The sequence below is a fragment of the Lutra lutra genome, chromosome 6, assembly GCF_902655055.1.
Source record: "Lutra lutra chromosome 6, mLutLut1.2, whole genome shotgun sequence".
Classification (NCBI taxonomy): domain Eukaryota; kingdom Metazoa; phylum Chordata; class Mammalia; order Carnivora; family Mustelidae; genus Lutra; species Lutra lutra.
In genome coordinates, this window is record NC_062283.1 from 138121593 (window position 1) to 138141746 (window position 20154).

At 45.6% G+C, this 20154-nt stretch overlaps 1 protein-coding gene across 5 annotated transcripts in view; it reads left to right on the plus strand.

Annotated features, from left to right (window-relative positions):
* The window catches only part of PLEKHG1 (pleckstrin homology and RhoGEF domain containing G1), a 218103-nt gene that overhangs the window by 143900 nt on the left and 54049 nt on the right, over positions 1-20154 (plus strand). For all 5 annotated transcript variants that reach the window (XM_047733188.1, XM_047733185.1, XM_047733184.1 and 2 more), the window contains one exon: positions 17512-17612. In XM_047733188.1, coding sequence (XP_047589144.1) covers positions 17512-17612 — 101 coding nt within the window. The remainder of the gene's footprint in view (positions 1-17511; positions 17613-20154) is intronic.

The following is a 20154-nucleotide window of genomic DNA, read 5'->3' on the forward strand; positions in this document are numbered from 1 at the left end:
TGTTGCAGTCTACAGTCCTAAAGGGAATTTTTTCCCATTGTTATAAAGCAAACAACTGACATTTAAAGACACCATAAATTACCGCCCCCACCCCCTGCAAAATACAACAAATGAGGAAAAGCTAAAATCTGTGAGACTTGAACCCACATCCTGACTCTGCCATTTTCCTGTGTCATCTTGGATGAGTTACTGAGCTTACCTATGTCTCTACATTTTCACCTGTAAAATGGAAATAATAGGGTCATTATGAAAATATATAAGGCTTTCCCCCCGCAAAGTGCTTAGCACGATGCTAGGCACACAGTAAACCCTCAAATGAGAGTTGTTATTATAGGATTAGAAATATAATTGGCATTATTTGCAAAGGCCAGGAATTTCTGGTAGGTTTTAAAGTATCATCAGTTGTTGTGTTTGTTAATGTATGTTATTATTTCTAAAAATTGTTTTAACTGTGCTATTCAAGAAAGGATAGGTTCTGTCTCATCGCAGTTTGGAGTTTACCTGGAGCACCTACATGTGGTTGGAATTCATCTCCAGTAGAAAGGGTCACAACAGTGGAAGGAAATTATTTTCAGAATCTTGATTTGAGCTAGGTCAAGCCGAGATTGATTTAAGGGACAGAGTGTTGGCCTGGGCCCTGGTCCCAGAGCTGTGTGCCCATGGGCGACCCACCACTCTGACCTCAGCTTCATCCTCTATAAATGAGTTTAATTCAAAAAGCTGAAATCTGAAGATGACCGGAGATCTCATCTCCTCCGGTCTCAGCCCTCAAGAATGTAGCCAGAAAATAAGCAAGTCCTTTGAGCAGCCCAAATGGATTATTTCAAAGGCCAAACAGTAACTCCTATGTCTTTACCCCAGGAGAGGCCCCCAGCTCTCACTAAGAGCCTGCTTACCCTACATGTTTAAAATAAGCTTAATTATTTGGTTTCCTCACCCACGGCAAGGGGCGGGGGGCTGAGAGCACGAAGGAGCCAGAGGAAGGAACTCCTGAGTAGATCAACTAATGTAAGGCATCTAGAACTCACCTTGGTCCCCCTGGTGAATTTCACTTGGGAATTAGGGCTTAGAGCATAACCGAAGTCCTTACCAATGTTCCAGAAAAGCAAGAGGAAACTTTCCTTTGTTTGGTAGAGCATCTAAAATCTACCATCGGCTGCCCCGCCTTCATAAACAAAGTGATTTTCTAATTACAGTAATTGACTTTTTCAGCCTTTTCTGCTCTAGTAAAAATACACATTGCATAAAATGTACCATCTTAATCATTTTTAAGTGTACAGTTCCATGGAATTAAGCACATTCACAATGTTGGCAGTCATCACCACCACTCCTTTCTAGAACTCTCCCAGCATTCCAAACAGAATTCCGGACCCATTAAATGATGACTCCCAGTGTTCCACTTCCCCCAGTTGCCGGCAACCTCTGGTCTGTTTCCTGACTATGAATTTGCCCGAATTCAACAATTTGTGTCCTTCTGTGTCTCACTTATTTCGCTCAGCCTAATGTTACTGAGGTTCACCATGCTGCAGCACGAATCCAAATTTCATTAATTACAATGAACTTCTCACACCTTGAGAAAATGCTTGTACAACAACCGATCCATTAACAAAAGTGAGATGACGCTTCCTGAAAAGTGAGAATCAGCCTTGCTCTGCAAGGGGAAGTATTAAGCAAATAATAAAGGCATGATGAGAAGTTGTAAGCATCTGTCCCACCCCAAGGGAAATGGAACGCTTGCTCTAAATGTTAAGATTCTCTCATTTTGTTAAACTAATAGGAAAGAAGCCATAATGAATCTCGTGTTGGAATCACTGACACCCTTCTTCCCTAACTCAGGCCCGGGAAGGAGAGAGGCTACAGCCTACATCTGTGGTTTCAAATGGCAAATGGCAAAATCAAAATCACATTGAGGCAAAATTACTCCTTAATTTTCTCTGCAAGCTGCCTAAAGGACATTATGGGGTGTGTGTGTGTGTGTGTGTGTGTGTGTGTGTGTGTGTGTGTGTGTCTTGGGAGGAGGCAGAACAAACCATTCCTTGAAACCGCATTTTAAAATATTTTCTTCTGAAACAAACCTTTTTTTCTCTTTGGCTCAACGAGAAATGTCACAAGAGTTCCTTCAGTTTCATAATGGGGCTTCAAGTTATGCTGTTAACCTTTCAGAAGCTTCAAGTGGGAGATGAGCCGGGAGGGGCCTCAGCACAGGGGCCAGCACCGCAGCCTGCAAACACAGATCTGCTGAAAAGACACAGCTTTCCTCCAGTTTTCCAGAAAGCCTGGGATAAATCATGCAACCCAGGGGTCCCTTTGCGACCTCTTAAATGGCGTTCCAAATGCAAATGTAGGTAGAGCAAAGGGTGTGAGTTAATCTATTTTGGATTAGGGGAGCGTTTTCTTTTCTTGTGCTAAGTGGGTGGGAAGCCAGTTGAAAATGAAATGCATCTTCAAGAGGTTGGTGGTAAAAATCGCAGTCTGGGGGACAACAAAGGGAGCGGAGGGAGCAGAAGAGGAATGCCGGGTTGGGTTACAATTCAATACAACTTCAGCCTTAGGGAGTTTAATAGCAGCCTTGACTCCTTAACCCTTTCCTTTCTGGCTGGGCTTTTGGAAGTTAGCAGACAGACTCAGTGTCGGGAATTGACCGCCCTCGTTCTGCAGACAGTCCGAGCTGGGAAAGCTAAGGGTAACACCTGCAGATTGTGGGCGTCAGTTTTGAGGGTGAGCAGGAGCTACAAAGGCATTCCTGCAGAGCTGTGTGTGTTGCTGACTCTGGCCTCCCTTCTCATGGAATTATAAATGCAAATGCTCCCAGTTGCACCTGACCCTCAAGGGGTGGGAAGGATCCAGAAGGATTCCTGGGAAGAATCTTATCCTGGATTTGCCAGTAGGAGGGGCCATCTTGGTAGTAAAAATAGAATGGGTAAAGACAGTGAAGCCAGGGGACAGGGGACATTCCCTGGAAGTACCAGGAAAGGGTGTCTATGGGCTGGGGGCAAGGGCAGGAGGGGAAGCCAGAAAGTTGCAAAAGTTAAGTCTGGAAAGGTAAACAGGGGTGCAGGCCTTGGAGGACGTCCCTCCATGCTGAAGACTCTGGGAAGTCATTAAAGCAGTTTTTGCAGGAAACAACATCAAATTTGGGTTCTAGAAAAAAAAACATTGGCTTCATTCCAGAAAGTTGGTGGGATCAAAGCCCCACAGAAAGATTAGTGAGGATGCGCACACAGTGGGCATGGTGGGAGAAAACCAAGACCAAAGCAGGGATGGGGGGAGTGGTCAATTTCAAGACAGGTAGGAGAGGCAGGATTTATTGTCTGGGTGGACAGAGCAAGTGAGAGGGCCAGGGTCTGGGAAACTTCTGGGTGTCCTGGAGACCTTGTAGGCATGTGTCTCCACTAACTGTCTTCAGACCCTGTCCCCAAAGTGATGGTCAATAGTAAGTACATCAGCTTTCCTATGGCAGATGAAAGGGGGTAGACATTTTTTTTTTTTAAAGATTTTTATTTATTTATTTGAGAGAGAGAGATCACAAGTAGGCAGAGAGGCAGGCAGAGAGAGAGGAAGGGAAGCAGGCTCCCTGCTGAGCAGAGAGCCCGATGTGGGACTCGATCCCAGGACCCTGAGATCATGACCTGAGCCGAAGGCAGTGGCTTAACCCACTGAGCCACCCAGGCACCCTAGACATTTTTATTATAATTCATCTGTGCAGATAGAGTTAATTTGCTTTTGAACCAAAAGGGGTTCCAATCTGGCTCCTTCCCTGCGCTCCTGAGGATGAAGCAGGCACTCTGTGCTGGGCAGCCCAGGCTGGCAGAGCTCTTTGGATGGGCCTGGGGGTTTAGCTCACAGAATGAAGACAAGGTACGGATGTCGTGTTATCCCTACTCAGAGTTTGAGGCAGTGTTGTCTCAGCAAAGCCAATAAACCATCGGAGGGGCTGCTCCCAGCCCCCTACTGCCTGCCCTTGTTGTCCAGGCACTTTCCACCATGCTTAGCATCTGGAGCCCCCCCACCCCCGCCCCGGCATGTAGCAGAGGCCTTCGTGAGGAATCAGCTGCCCCTTTTGCTAATGTTATGCTCTGTCCTCCTCTAAATCTCCTGTCTTGGGAGAACAGCTTTGCAGCTGATGGAAGCCGCATCTATTACAAGCGAAAGCAAGTGGTCCGCTTCTGTTCAGATTGTAAAAGGCTGCTGTAGAAATTCATTCTACACCATCTCTTGACAGTTCACTTACGGAAATTTCATCCTAGGAGGTCAGTCTCCCTGTCTCCCTCTTACTTCTAAGTACCAAGATGGCCATGGACACGGTGCCTGAGATTTGGGACAGGAGGAAAATTCGTCTTCCCCAAATCCCATAGTTCCCCCTGTGGGCAGCAATAGACATGGGGCCCCTAGGAGGACAGAAGGAGACCACTGGATTTACCCCATTCCGGGGGCCCAGCACTCTGAGCAAGTCGGTTTTCTGGGGAGCTCCCCATCATGCTGGGCCACCTGCACCCGCATTCTACCCTCTGTTCTGCTGCGAATCTCCAAGCACGGGCTCTTTCCGTGTCGATGCAGAGCTTCTGGTTAAGATTCTACTGGGATGAGATCAACCACAGTGTCGCCAGAGAACCAATGAGATGCATCCTTGGGGCTACTCACTGTTTTTGGTACAATGAACGGAACAGTTTAGCCTACACATTTCCATATTTAGCCCTTGGATTACCTAATGCCGCCAAAGCCTAATCACATTCGTCCGCGTTGAAAAACTGTCCCTGTGTAGCTCTTTATTTTAACGTACACAGGCTCCGTGCGTTGCCGTTTCCTGATAGAATAGCTTGACCTTGAGGGTCATTATCAAACTGTGTGACTCAGTCGATGGGAAGTTGAGCTAATGTCTTCCAGCTTTTTGAGCTCACGACTTAATACTGCTCAGGTACCTCCAGCCTTTTGGCCTGGCGGAAACCCGGCTTCAGGGTTAGAGTGCCAAGTAAAGTTGCACCAATGGGACTGGGCTTTGTTCTCATTTCCTCTCCCTCAAGGGCACACTCGTTGAGCACCTACTGCGTACAGATCCGCTACTATGAACATTACCTATATTATAGTTCCCATTCCAGTAGAAGAGGGTAGAAAAGGGGAACCTGGGTGGTTCAGTGGGTTAAGCATCTGCCTTCGGCTCAGGTCATGATCTCAGGGTCCTGGGATAGAGCCCTGCATAGGGCTCTCTGCTCAGCAGGGAGCCTGCTTCCCTCTCTCACTCTGCCTGCTTCTCTACCTATTTGTGATCTCTGTCTGTCAAATAAATAAATAAAATCTTAAAAAAAAAAAAGAGGCTAGAAAGTGTTCCAACTCATCAATAAATCATATAGTTAATTACGTCCAACATGTGATTAGGTTTCGCGTGCAGTAACCAGTAATGTGTCCGTGGCAAAACTGGCTCTCTGTTTTCACGGACCATTATTCGATGTCCTTATTTCACAATTTCTGGTCCTCTAGAATTCTGAGTGAGGTGTGGGCGGTGATTTGATTTGTGAACAGAAAATGTTTTTGCTGCCCGAAGCACCCATATTTTGATGAGTGAAGGCTTTGCAGCCTTCAGCATGCTGACGGGATGTGCAGAGCTCGGGGAAGGAAGTCAGAACCCCAGGATGATGATCCAGGCTGACTGTCTCACAGAGGAACATGCCAGAAGTTCCCCTCATTGAGACACATCCCCGGGTGCAGCCCTAGAACACCTGCCACAATCACTGTGTACCCCTGTGAGGGAGCTTGCTTTCCTCCATGTGTCCTGCACCTCTACGTACCCCATTCTGCTCCCTTCCGTTGGCCTCGTCCTGTGGCAAAGCCCATGCTGGCAGAGTTGCTAGTTCTCTCTTCATTTCTGATGGCTCTTCATGTTCTAGCGATTGCCAAAATCTATCACTTTTAAATCCTCCGTGTTCCAGGCTCTCCATCATGTAGAATTTAAGAGACTTAAAAAGTAGTGTGGTACTGGGAGATCTGGGGACATTCATTGGTGAGGTCTGCACACGACCAGTTTGGAAAGGCGTGTGTTCCTCTGGGGAGAGCTACCCCGAGTCATGCCTCTAAAGAGGAATGCAGAGATGGGCCTGTGGGGTGACTGGCAAGGGGGAGGGGGACGTTTCGAAGGAGAGGGAAGGAAGAGACCTTGTGACCTGAATGGGACAGGAAGGTGTGCAGCAACGGTGGAAATCAGAGGCCAGTTGGTTGAAAGCTGGTGTGCTTGGCTGCTGGAAAATCATGCCCAGGGATGTGTGTTGATGAACATGCGAAGGAGATAGGCTTGGTGTGTCAATGGACGGATAGTGATTCATATACGGTCTGGATCCTGGAGAGTGGTTGTCTTTGGAAGGCTCCTACTTCAAACCTAATAAAAACCCCATTGAGTCCCCAGATGAAGTCAACAGCAAACATCTCTTGTGGTGTAAAGATACTGCATTAAGAACTAAAGCCTGGGGAGCAATATTGCAGGGGTCCCTGCCAAGGCCCTCATCAGCTGGTCCCAGTTTGAACTGAGTCACTCATTCTCATTGTGACCTTGGGAAACAGTTGAAATTTTCCAAACTTCCAGTAAAATGGGACTAATAATGGGACCTACCCCCTAGGTTGTAGTGAAGATTAAATGAGATAATACATATAAGGCAATGAGCTCAGTGCCTAGCAATAAACATAAAGGTAATACAACTCGTAATAGTAAATAGCAGTGAAGAGGCTTTAAACTTCAGATGCTCTAATAACGTAAATTTATCTTACTGATCTTTTATTTTATTTTCTTTCCCATATACAAAATCCTTTGGGCTTTATGTAATTTTCCTTAATTACCATGTTTCAAATTATACCAGCAGTACCGTGATTATAATTGAGATGAATCAGTTCTCATTTTCAGGTATTTAAAGCTTTGCCAAGACATCACATCTCTTTGCTGTTTTCCTTCTTATGGATTATAGACACATCTAATTGTCTCTGTCTGCTTCCTTCCCTGGCTTGGGACCCAGAGAGTAAAATTTAGCAGTAAAAAATGATGCTGTATGAAATTAGCCTGGTGAGGAGGAAGACCCAAAAAGAGAGAGTTGGAGAAAAGTAGGGTGATGGGGGTGGGGAGGAGCTCCTTCTCGAGGAAGTGTGCAATAAACTTCATTCAGTTTCCTGTCTCACTGGCACCGGCTGGGATGTTGCTGGTGCGCTTCATTCCAGATGGTTCTGGCAAATTCTTTGGTTGCCCATTCTGAAGATGTTCAACGTACGTTCCATGAATGCATACTCAGTAAGCACGTGGGTTATCCCAGAAATGCTTTACTCTTTTTTGGTTGTTAGAAATGAGGATGGGAGGGGCACCTGGGTGGCTCAGTGGGTTAAAGCCTCTGCCTTCAGCTCAGGTCATGGTCTGGGATCGAGCCCCCCATCGAGCTCTTTGCTCAGCGGGGAGCCTGCTTCCACACCCCCCTGCCTGCCTCTCTGCCTACTTGTGATTTCTCTCTCTGTCAAATAAAGAAATTTAAAAAAAAAAATGATGATGGGATTAAAGAGTACAGCAAAACCGAAAGCAATGGTGGGTTTCAAATAAGTATGGAAAGCTATCTCGGGTGTGAGTAAGACTCCTTCACGGGCATGTGTCCACCTCCCCTCTTTTAAGAAGAGCTTTTACATAGGAGAATGCTGTCAATGTGATTTGAAAACTCTAAACACGGTTTTTAAAAATAAATATTTAACAAAGCCAATTGAAAATTAAGTTTCTCGCCATGTTTTTGTTACAGAAGGGACTCTTGTGAGAGCTTTTCTCTTCTAACTTGGTACAATAAGAGATTAATTGTAGCATTATATTTGCACCAAACTTTTTAAATTTTTATGACATTTTTAGATTTATATACACTTATATACATCAAATTCTTCCTCTGGATGTCAACATGAAGTAAATAAAGACTGTTGATTTTCATAACGGTTGTCAGAAGCACAGGAAAAAATGGGCATGCGGTTTCTTTAAGAACTCTAACATGTTAATGTTCATCCCGTCTTCCATCATTCGATTCCCGTAGACTGCCAGTTCATGTGTATTTTCTGCTTAAGGTCTTTGGGGAAAAACCAAACAAATATACCCAGTTGTCTTTAAGCAAAGATCTATTTCTCTTTCTACTCAACATTGCTGTTTTTAACAGAATTCCTGTCTGCCCCCAATAAGTTTCTCTTTCTGGGAAGACCAGCCCAGTTCCCTCCCCCTCTTCTCTTGGGCAAGCTGTTCCATCTCCTTCCAGAGAGGAAACTCCTAGCTCCCCATCTCAGGAGGGAGATGCGAAACAATGGAGGGGACAGAACAGGCTGTATCATTTGTCACAGCTTAGCAAGAAAGGCCATTCCTGACATTTTTTACTGATGTCTTATGTGTTGAAAGTATTATGCTGGGTAAATGAGGCTGAAAGCTTCCAGTTTTTTGTTTTATTTATTTTTTTTTATGGTTCTTTTACTCAAATATCTCAGAGCCATTAATTCTGACTTTCACATATCGCCAGTTAAGATCAGCCTCTATACCATCAGTTAGGAAAACCGAATGAGAACCGATATCACACCAGGAACAGAAGCTGCTTTGAACTCTCCCCCCTCTGCTCCCCTTCCCCTCATCTCCCTCCTGCCTGTGGTCTTCCTCTCTTGCTCTCCCCCTTTCTCTCCCCGTCTTCTTTCCCCTCTTTTATTTTCTACTCCCCTTTTACTTCCCCCTTCTCTTCCCCACTTCTGCTCTCCTCCATTCATTCTCCTCCCCATTCCCGTCTCTGCCCCTCCCCCCATCCCATCCCCTCCCCCAACAAGCTTGGCAGAAAGAGTTTGCCTTGACAGGGATATATTGCATTTTCGGTGCCATTCTCCGCTGTGTGCAGGCTCCGTTATATAGACTCAGGGAAAACACTGTTTCCACAATAAGAGCTTTGTTTCCAGCTTGGTGAAGTGGCCAGAGACCCCCAGCTCCCATTTCTTTGGCTGTACCTTCCTCCCCGTGGATGTGGACAGAGAAATAAGAGAAAAGAGATCAACTGGAAGATTAGACTTCTGATACTTTATCTGCAGGCTACAGAGGGAGATTTTACCATAAACCCTGATTAGTGGCTTCTTTGGAAGAAAGATGAAGGATTTCCTTCATTATAGCAGCACTTATAGATAATTCCTATAACCCTCACATTGTCACACTCTGCATGACGTACGCATGTCTTTCTTCTGGAGCACAGGGATCACATCTTACCTGTTTCCAGATGCACCTGCTTAATATGGAAACCCACACATAGGATGGGTCCCCGAAAGTCTCCATTAAGTACATTGTAGTAAGCTATTGGATGGAACACAATGCGGCCACTATAAAGAATGAGAAAGAATTCTTTTGACATCTAGGAATCATGTGCATTTATATACATTAAGTAGAAAAAACAAAGTTGTGAATCAAGCATAGATCTCATTTTTTTTCCTTTTTTAAGATTTTATTTATTTGACAGAGAGAGACACAGCGAGAGAGAGAACACAAACACAGAAGTAGGAGAGGGAGAAGCAGGCTTCCTGCCGAGCAGGGAGTCCCATGCCCAGCTCCATCCCAGGACCCTGGGATCATGACCTAAGCCAAAGGCAAACTCTTAAGGACTGAGCCACCCAGCCACCCCTCAATCTCCTTTCTGACAGATGTAATTATGCGCCAGAGCATAACCGATAACCTGCATACCACATCATTAACATCTGGACAGAACAGGAAGGTCCTTGAGGCAGGAAAGGGAACATTTTACTTCATATGCTCTGACTCGTTAGAATTTTGTTTTTCTATGGCGAAAAATGAAGCTGAGCCATGTCATTTGGGTCACTCCATGCCCCACTCAGAGAGACCGTGTTTCCAACCCGGACCCCCCAGCAGATAGGTTTATCTTCCTCTCCTCCTCCTCTTATCTTGTCCCCTGACCTGGCTCTAGTCCTCACCCTACCAGAAATTCTTTGCTTGTCATTCTAGGCTTCCTCCCCCTACCTTCTACCTCCTTCCCTTTACCTTCTCCTTCTCTCCACCAACCACCGTCCTGTTCGTGGTGCATGGACGCATGTGTGGGGTGCATGTGTGGGCGCATGCGTGGGCACACGGGTGGACGCATGCACGCATGGGGTGGGGGTGTCGGCATGGGGGGAACAGATCCATCAGGCAATCCTCCTTGGCCCTACATCTCTTCCAGTTACTGCTCCTTCCTGGGTAGACCAACGTCTCAGAACGGATGTTCCTCTCACCCACTTCCAACTCAGTCTGCAGCTCTGTCTGGTTCCTGCACTCAGGACTCAGTTATCTTCACTCAGGTTCCCTGAGACTGTGGGGGCTCGCCAGGCTCCTCCCTCCGCGTTCTCGGGACCCCTCTGAAACCCCTCACTGCCGCTCCCACTCGTTTGCGGTCTCGTCTGTGAGAGCCCCGGCACCCTGCGCTGCCCCTGGCCTGGCACTCATCACTTAACTCTTCTCGTTTCCTTTGCAAGGGCCCTGTGGTGCCCTCAAGGCCACAGGAGACTTCCCAGGGCTTCCCTGGTCTGCTGACCCTCACCCAGCTTACAATTTTAAGACACTGAGCTACGTCAAAGCTGCTTTCGTGTGGTTAGCTGCCTGGCGTGGCCCTGGGCCCCGAAGAAGCACAGGAGAACATTCTGATCTCCCCTTTTCTGTCAGTGTCTCCAAAACTAAAGGCTGACCACAGAGCCACGCACTGCTAGTTCCCCATAGAGCTTTCCAGGCAAACTGCCGGTTTTCTTCCCAGATTCTGTGGAAGACACTCCTTTCCTCAGAGCTGTCCTACAGTTACCTCTGTCTTCACACACCTGAAAACCGAGGCCATCTTTGCGCCCACACCACCACCTGCCTCTCAGGTCTCTCAGGAAGGGGGAGAGGAAGTGCAGGAGTGGGGCAGGGGCAGGCTAGTGATTCAGAACCCATCATACCCATCATGATGTGCCCGTGGGCACTATTTATGTCCACAGTGGTTGGAGAATAAAACCCATATTTCTTCTCAGAGCTTTGACCCTAAGAGGAACCAAATGAGCCGGATGGAGTCGCATGAAGACCTCCTGTCACTATGAGTGAGGCCAAAATATATTTGTCTTGTCTCCTTTTTACCACAGATCCTTCCAGGTGTTTTTCGAGTGTTTTATCTGGGCATGAGGCAGCTCTGTACAGGGCATACCAGCCGGTCAACAAGGCCTAGAACCGCCCCGCCAAGGCCTCTGCAGGCTCGGCCAACAGGAGCAGCCCTGGGTTAGTTTTACCTCATGAGCCCCCTGACAAGGGAAGTCAGAAGGAAGGAGGAGAGCTGGTGGGTCCTCTCCCCGGAGGGAACATTTCGGCTCTCTCCATGCTGATGCCAAATGGATGAGGAGATAAGGGGTTGGTCTTAATGCCTTTTAATTCACGCACTGCCAGCGAGGATAAGAAAAGGTCTTACTGGGAGTGAGGAGAACAGTACTGCTCCTGCTCAGCGTGGAAGGTGAGAGGAAGGCATAGACTCCCTTCTCCTTGTTGGGGAGCAAGAATTCCTGTCCCCTTCAAGGTCCTTCCAGCCAGACGAAGAATCAAATTGACATGAAACAGATTAATAGGAGAAAATCAGATTTATTAGCATATGTACAGGCAGACACGGAAATTCCAAAGACAGGCACAACGCGGTCTATAAGTCATCCTGAACTAACTAACGAGAAGGGGGCAAGGGTCTGGGACTTCAGAGGAAAGGAATCCAATTTACAGGAAGAAGAAAAAAGGGAAATGTTTGGTAAACAAATATTTGCTGGGCCACTCAGAAAAGAAACAATGGGATGAGGAGAGGACTTTGCTCAAAGTGGCCTTGCGTAGGTCCCTCCCTGTCTATCATACCTAGTTCCTATCATAATGGAGTTATCTATGGCGATAGCTCTCTTTCTGGAGTGGCTCCTCTAAGTTCTTTTTAGGCATTTGAGGGAGTGGGGTAAAGGCTTTTTCCTGAAACTTCTGGGGTTTGATTGCTTTAAAAAAAATAAAAGATTTTATTTATTTGAGAGAGTGAGAGAGAGCATAGGAGCTGGGTTGAGGTGGGGGTGGGGGGCAGAAGCAGACTCCTCGCTGAGCAGGCAGCCTGGACGGACTCAGGTCTCAATCCCTGGGACCCTGAGATCAGGACCTGAGCCAAAGGCAGATGCTTGACCGACTGAGCCACCCAGGCACCCCAGGTTTTGATTGCTTTTTAACTCAAAATAGCCTTCATGCCAAAGTGCCCCATCTTGGGGGCAGCCAGCCATTGGCCTCTCCATCCTGAAAGCCAAGAATGTCCCTTACCCTGTGACCCTGTCTGTGTCTCCCACCCTTGACTGGTTCCTTTCTCTCCTTCATGCCTCTCGGGAGGTACCCTGGAGAGCTTGATCTGGGTTTACCCAACCTGCTGGGCTGGTCTTACTGCCCTCCGCACCTTTCTACCCCACACCCCCCCCCACACCCCCATTCTACAGCTTCTGTTCTGTTTTCTTCACACGGATGCTGGGATGGTCGGTGGTCTCCCTCCATCCTTCAGTGGTTGCCACCACCAACAGAGTGTGGACCGTTCCCCTCCATCAGCCCTGTCCTCGCAGTGCCTGCAGCCTACCTCCAGGGCCCCAGTGCACATGCACCTGGGGTGGACTCCCCCAGCCCAGCGCTGCACCTTTAAGGGTCCTGCCCACAGCCCACATACCCAACCCTGTGCCTCTGTCTGCGCTTTTTCTACTACCTGGATGTTGGCCCCTCCCTTGCCCTCCACCCAGACTGCTGCTTCCCTCCAAGGCTCAGTTCCACGCTCCTCCTAGAGAACCTCTCCCAGCCCAGGAATCAACCTCTTCTTTCTCTGCCCGCCCCCACCCCATTTTTCTTCCAGTGCTGAATATTTATCAGCCAAGGGGCCTAAACACTGTATTGTACTTACTTGTTTACACTCGTCTTTCAACTACACAGGGAGCTCCTTAGCGGGGAGGGATCGTGTTTTATTCATTTTTTTTTTTAATTCCTATCTTGTAAAACAGAACTTGGCACACATTCTTGTGTCCTCAAAAAAGAGGGGAGGGTGAGGAAAGAGGTCTTGTATGAATGAACGTGAAGGCTTTTAAACTGTGCATTGAGAGACAAATGTAAGTTATTGTGGTGTCAGTGGCGTCCCAACCTCATACGTGGCATTTGGAAGGCAGGTTTGGGGATAAACAGATGACTACATTCTAGAAAAGGTGGAGGGGTTGGACAAACAAGAAAAAAGTGCTTCCTTCAAAATAAAAACCAAAAAAAAGAAGAAGAAGAAGTCTCACATAGGAGTTATACCCAAGGGCGTGGAATTTGGAAGCGCTAAAAAGAGAAAAACCAACCAAAAAGAGTAAACTATAAAACCAGTAGGGTCGAAATTTGACACGTCCACAAGAGGACTTAGGAATGGAATCTTTTTGTCTCCATAGCGGACTCTCGACAAGAAAGGGGGACGCGGGAAAGGGATGTCGAAGGGATGTGAAGTATGAAGAGACTTATAGTTGTAAATCAGTATTTCTTTCCCTCTTGTGGTTTATCTTCATCCTGTCAAACAGGTTATAATTTAAAAACGTCTTAAATGTTATTTTAGAGGAAGAAGGGAAAAGGGGGCAGAGACATTAATTTAATTCTCTAGGCATCTCAGAGAAATAAGGCAAACTATCAGGAACATTGAATTTGAGTTTAAAGGTGAATTTGAGTTGTCCATTTCTCCAGCATTTCTGCCTAGACCAGCGCTTCTCTCTGTGGCTGAGGGACAGGGATATGTGTGTGTGTGTATGTGTGTGCTTGTGCGTTCTCTGTCAGCCAGCCACACACTGACACATTTGGAAAATACAATAAAAAGTGAATTGCTAGGAAAAGGAAATAGAAGAAATCAGGCGTACAAAATGCAGGCCCAAATTGATCAGTAGAGTCAGCGGATCTCGTTCTGTGAAAAGGCTGTAAGTTTCCACGCGCTTACTCTCAATTTCTGCACTGAATTCCTTGACACTTTGCATACTGGCTCCTTTTCCATTTGCCACACTTGAAATGGCACCGAGTTAGTCTTTACTTGCATGTTTTCAATAACAGACATTACAGGCAATGAAAAAAGTTAATATGAGGAGGACACCCACGCACAAATCTTGCAATCTTAAGAAGATCCTAAGGACAGAAAGAGATTAGGAGATAAATAGGCAGAATTTAAAATGGCATAATAGGTATTTTTGTCCACCAGTAGAAACCTCTTTCCTGTGTGTCTCTCCCCGCCTCATCCTTCTCCCAGTCGCGTGAATTCTTTGATCTTCTTGGAGAATAATTGTTTTCAATGCAAAACTTGTAAATTGATCCTTCATTGTTAACTGTAGGGTAGCCACAGATGCTGACATCAAGCCAATAAAATTAATAAGCAGTGTGACAGGCTCTAATAAATTTCATGGGTGTCTTTACTCTGTTATTTGAGCACAGACTCAACTGTCATTATCACTGAGCTTTGAGCCTCTCATTTTGGCTGGAAATGATTACAGCTGCTAATGTCGTGCACGCTACAGTAGTTCTCGGTAACTGGTTTAGGGTTAAAGTATCATATTTAAGAGACTTAATTATGATCAGTTGGGGGAACAAGTTGTGGCCGTAGGACTTTGATCTGTTTTCTAGAATGGCCTACAAATGTCTGGACTCCTAATGATCTGTTTTCTCAACAATTTCAGAAAACAAGCAGCTTTTAAATTCTAGTTTCCCTACCACGGACTGGGGGGTTTTGAAACTCTTTCATTTGGAGAGAGGCCATTATTTGTTGGAAGTGGGCCACGGTTCTTTGTCTCTAACCCCAGCTGAAATTCCTCAAGCCCCTTTACTTGGTCTTTCCCTCACATGAAGAATTTAGTATCAGGTTTCTGCAAATGAGCAAGCTCTTCACTTGAAAGGAGAAAAAGGGTGGTTCGGTTTCTCATTTAAACCCCGTGGCAGCCACCGAGGTGAATGTGGCATGCCTACGTCATCTCTGTCCTGCCCCTTTAGCCTGCTATCTGGTGTGGCTCATTCCTATTCATAGCTTCTGTTTAGGGTCACACCCATCTCGATCCTTCTGTGTCACTGCCTTAATTTTGCATATGACATGTCCTTTTAAAATGCTGGTCAAAGGGGGCGCCTGGGTGGCTCAGTGGGTTAAAGCCTCTGCCTTCAGCTCAGGTCATGATACCAGGACCCTAGGATCAAGCCCCACATCAGGCTCTCTGCTCAGCAGGAAGCCTGCTTCCTCCATTCTCTCTCTCTGCCTGTATCTCTGCCTACTTGTGATCTCTTTCAAATAAATAAAATCTTAAAAACAAACAAACAAAAAAACCTCCCCACATTAAAAAAAAAAAATGCTGATCAAAGGGGGTGCCTGGGTGGCTCAGTGGGTTAAGCCTCTGCCTTCAGCTCAGGTCATGATCTCAGGGTTCTGGGATCGAGCCCCACATCAGGCTCTTTGCTCCGCCGGGAACCTGATTCCCTCTTTCTCTCTGCCTGCCTCTCTGCCTCCTTGTGATCTCTCTCTGTTAAATAAATAAATAAAATCTTTAAAAAAAAAAAAAAGTTGATCAAAGCATAAACAGCTATCAAATATAAGCCTTCGGTGCAAATTAAATACCAGCCCATCTTTTTGTATTATGTGTAATTTTATATCAATGACTACAGCTATGTTTTCAATGAAGTGTAGGTTAGGTTTACATGTTGTTCAAAAGGCGTTCATTTCACTTCTAGTTTTCTCAAGCATTTTTTATTTAGGCATTAATTTTATATCCTCTGCAGATAACTTAAGCTCCTTCTAATTGTTCCATTTATAAAAGTAAGGAGGCTCTGTCTTGCTGTTGTGGGTTTGGGGTGCTGGTCCCTCTTAAACCTGATGAATTTAACTTATTGAGATGACCACTGTCTTAAGAAGAAAAGATGTTCCCACAAAGCTTGTTAGTGGAGAAAAAAGGGGGATACCTGGGTGGCTCAGTCAGTTAAGCGTCTGCCTCTGGCTCAGGTCATGATCCTGGGGTCTTGAGATCAAGTCCTGCTTCTCCCTCTGCCTGCCGCTCCCCCTGCTTGTGCGCATATGCTCGCTCGCACTCTCTCTCTCTCTCTGACAAATAAATAAATAAAATCATTTAAAAAATAAAAGAGAAAAAAAGGTTTCTAAACCTTGGTCCGTGCATGCCAGTGATTTTTAGCGTTAAAGAGCCAGGACGGTGAATTATATGATGTGGCCTGTGAAATGTGCTCCTGAGAATGGTGACGGTAAAGCCTGTTTTTCCTTTGAGGAGCATAGTGTGAGAGAATGATTGGGGCTTATTAAAAGGGAGAAGGAAGAATTATCTGATGGTTCTTTAGTTTCAGGCTCCCCCCAGCTGGTTGCACCTATCTGCTCTTGTGGCTGGGATGGGACACCCTGGAATGCGGCTGTAGCCTGGGATTTCCACAGGATCCATTCCTCCCCAGGCTGCACAATGCTGTGTGACGTTTGGTGGAAGGCCACAGCACATTGCACAGCCCAGGGCAGGGGATTGTATTTATTTTTTATTTTACGTTATTTCAGCTGTTTTCACTTTTTTCTTATTGTTTTCCTGCCTCCTGCTGAGTTCTTTTTTCAAGCATTGCTGGGGAAGGGGGAGCGCTCAGTTAGGAACTCTCACACCCAGCGTGGAAAACAGCTTTCTCTCAGCAGCTCAAAGCTTCCAAGCCTGGGACATTTAACCCACTGTGGCTCTGAGCCCGCATTAGCTCTTCTTGGGAGCTGTTGCTGTGTTAAAAGATAGAAAACCATTTCAGAGTTTTCCAGGGCTCGTTAACATAGCCCACTAGAGAGCATAAGTGAATTATGTGCTTTTTAAAATAAAAGTTTTTTTTTCTATAAAGTGGTGTTTGAGGAAGAATTTGATTCTGCATTTTAACAACCGATAGCTTCCTGATTTCAAGGTTACGTTTAAACACTTTCTTTCCCCAGTTTATTGTGATATAATTCCCATAGAACATTGTATTAGTTGAATGTATCCAACATATAATGACTTGATGCTGGTGTGTAAATGTAAAATGAGCACCACAGCGTAGTTCGTGGCCGTTATTACACACAGCTACACATTCTTTTTCTTGTGATGAGAAATTTTAAGGTCTGTATTTCTGGCTTTCCACTAAATGAATTTGAGTATTTTTTTATCATACAAATCAGTCAAGGAAACAGAAGATGATGTTGTTATGCCAAAAATTTGACATTATGAGAAACTATGGTCATTATGTTGCCCATCTAGGGAAACTCTAATACATTTGGGGGGTATATAGCCTAATGTAACACCATACTTCTTGCTCAAACTCTCCATTCTATAAATAGGTGGGCATTGTCAGCATTAATAAAAGTGACATTCTGTATTCCATAGTACAATTAATGAGCACATTAGTATCATAATTACTTGAAACTGTTATGAGAGATTCATCTTGCATCGCGAATGATGACTTGGAGAACGACAGGAGTGTTTAAGATATCCTTCTCATTGATTTCTCAGGATTACCTAGACTGCATCAGGGACCAAACAAAACTTCCCCTGGGGACAGAAGAAAGATCGGCCCTCTTTGGAAACATACAGGATATCTACCACTTCAATAGGTAAGTTCCTACTCAAAAGATCACCGTCACTTAGGAATATTATGACTTTCTCTCAAATGAATGCAACCTAAGAGAACTTAACCTCTAATCCTTGACTCAACTTCATCCATTTCTGTGTGCTATCATGCCATGAAGTCTTCTACCTAGAAGCACCCTTGTTCTAGAAGAGTCTTACATTTATTTAATATTCTATCCCAGTCCATCCTCCTGGCTCAGAGTAGAGACCTATTTTCCCTGACAGAGCAGTGACATCGTTCTTCTCCAACAAAACATGAACAGGGCATCAAAAATGCATGCATGCTTCGTCTGCGGCACCCCATCGCCACTGAATTTTCGAGAAATTTTCTTCTGCCTAAGGAGTGGGCAGGACCCAGTAAACACACAAAAAAACTTTAAGTTATAGCATGCTAATCAAATTAATTAATAATTTAAATGATTAACTCCAACATATGTTAAGTACCTACTACATACAAGACACTGGGCTTAGGAAATTTGCTGAAGGGTCTGGGACAAGCAGATCAGTTAGTGTATTATACATTGTGAAACTTCTGCCAGGCAGTAGGCAAGTTAAGAGCACAGACGCTCATTTCCAACATGTCTGGGTTTGCATCCCAGCTTAGCCGAGTAGATATCCTTGGGTGAGTCTTGAAATGGAGTGGAAGAATTAACTCCCTCCCTACAAGTCTGTGCTCATGTCTCCCTTTCTCAACGAAGCTTGTCAGACACCCACAGAACACTTCACCTGCTCTGCCTTTTCTTTCCAGCATTTATCAAATTCTGAGTGACACACTCTACGACTGACTTTTGGTCTACATCAATTGTTTCTTTCCTTCCTACCCCCACTCACAGAACACTCCCCGAGGCCTGGGGTCTGTTTTGTTATTGTCCAGGTGCCTAAACGGTGCGTGGCCCATTGGAGGCATGCAAACTTTTGTGGATTGAATGAGTGGAAATAATAAGATTATCCATCTCTATGGTTATTGTGAAGCTTCAGGGCGCTCAAACACCAGAAGTGCCTGCCTAGCTCAATGCCAGCCCAGAGGAAGCGTCAAAATTTCAACCAGTGGGGCACCTGGGTGGCTCAGTGGGTTAAAGCCTCTGCCTTCGGCTCAGGTCATGATCTCAGGGTCCTGGGATCGAGCCCCGCATCAGGCTCTCTGCTCAGCGGGGAGCCTGCTTCCTCCATTCTCTCTGCCTGCCTCTCTGACTGCTTGTGATCTCTCTGTCTCTGTCAAATAAGTAAATAAAATCTTTAAAAAAAAATATCAACCAGTGATGATGTTGATTTTGTTATAGTAAAATCCCATTATAAAATTCTGCAGTGCCCTGTCATTGCATAACTCAACCATAATGCAAATTATACATCTTATCCCTCTTTGCTTAATGAAATTGGTATAAGTGACACCTTGGGGGCACGATCCATATCTGCTTTGCTACCTTTGAATCCCAAACACCGAGCACAAGCCTGGCCTCTGGGAGATCTGTGTGTAGAATTGCATCAACGCCTCCTTTCGTTTTGAAAGCCTGGGATGTAAAAACTGCCTGTGTTGCAACATCTCCCTGATTTGACTCAAGAGACTTTGGAAACTGCATGTTCCAAGACTGTGATTCTCACCCTGAAATACACTACTAGAATCATCTGGGAAGCTTTTTTTTTTTTTTTTTTTTTTTAAATATGATGGATCCCACACCCAGAAGTTCTAATGAATTGGTTTGGAGTGGGGGTAGGGCATCAGAAGTTTTTAAAAGCTCCTCAGATGTTTGTAATGTACAGCTGTGGCTGGGAAACACCATCTATGTAAAATAGACACAACAATAAGAATATAAAGAAAGGTCACCAAGAAATTGAATTAGACTGGGGGGCCCGGGCAGCTCAGTCAGTTCGGCATCGGACTCTTGATTTCAACTCAGGTCATGATCACAGGGTCTTGAGGTCAAGCCCTGCCTCTGGCTTCTTGATGGGCATGGAGTCTGCTTAAGATTCCCTCCTTCCCTCCTCCTTCCCCCTCCCCACCATTCATATGTGCTTACTTTCTCTCTCTTAAAAAAAAAAAATTGAATTAGGGAATTTAGACTCCACATGTTCATTGGTATTAAAACAGGCTCTTTAGCAGTTGCTGTTAGTAAAATTCCATGAACCGCCCCCCCCCAAGGGGCTTCTCCTTCCAGAGGCTACCAATGGCACTGCAACATGGGGAGAGGGTTGAGGCATATATGCTGGGCGGCCCCTAGCCTAAGCCTCTGGTGGTTTGGCTTGTAAGTTGATGGTAATGACTGTTTGTCTTCTGGCTAGTTCATGGCAGAGGCCATAGAGCTTTATTTGCATCACTTTATATCCCTCATCTGGACTTCTCTGACCCCAAACCCCAGGCATTCAGCCACATACCCTCTTGCCAGAGTGGAGCCCTGCTTTCAAGCCATGGTTTGGGAAGTGGTAGCATAGTCCAGAAGGGTTTTTTTGGTTTGGGGGGGGGGGTTTATTTGGGTTTTGTTGTTGTTGTTGTTGTTGTTGTTTACTTCCTAGAGTTTAAATCTTCCTGTG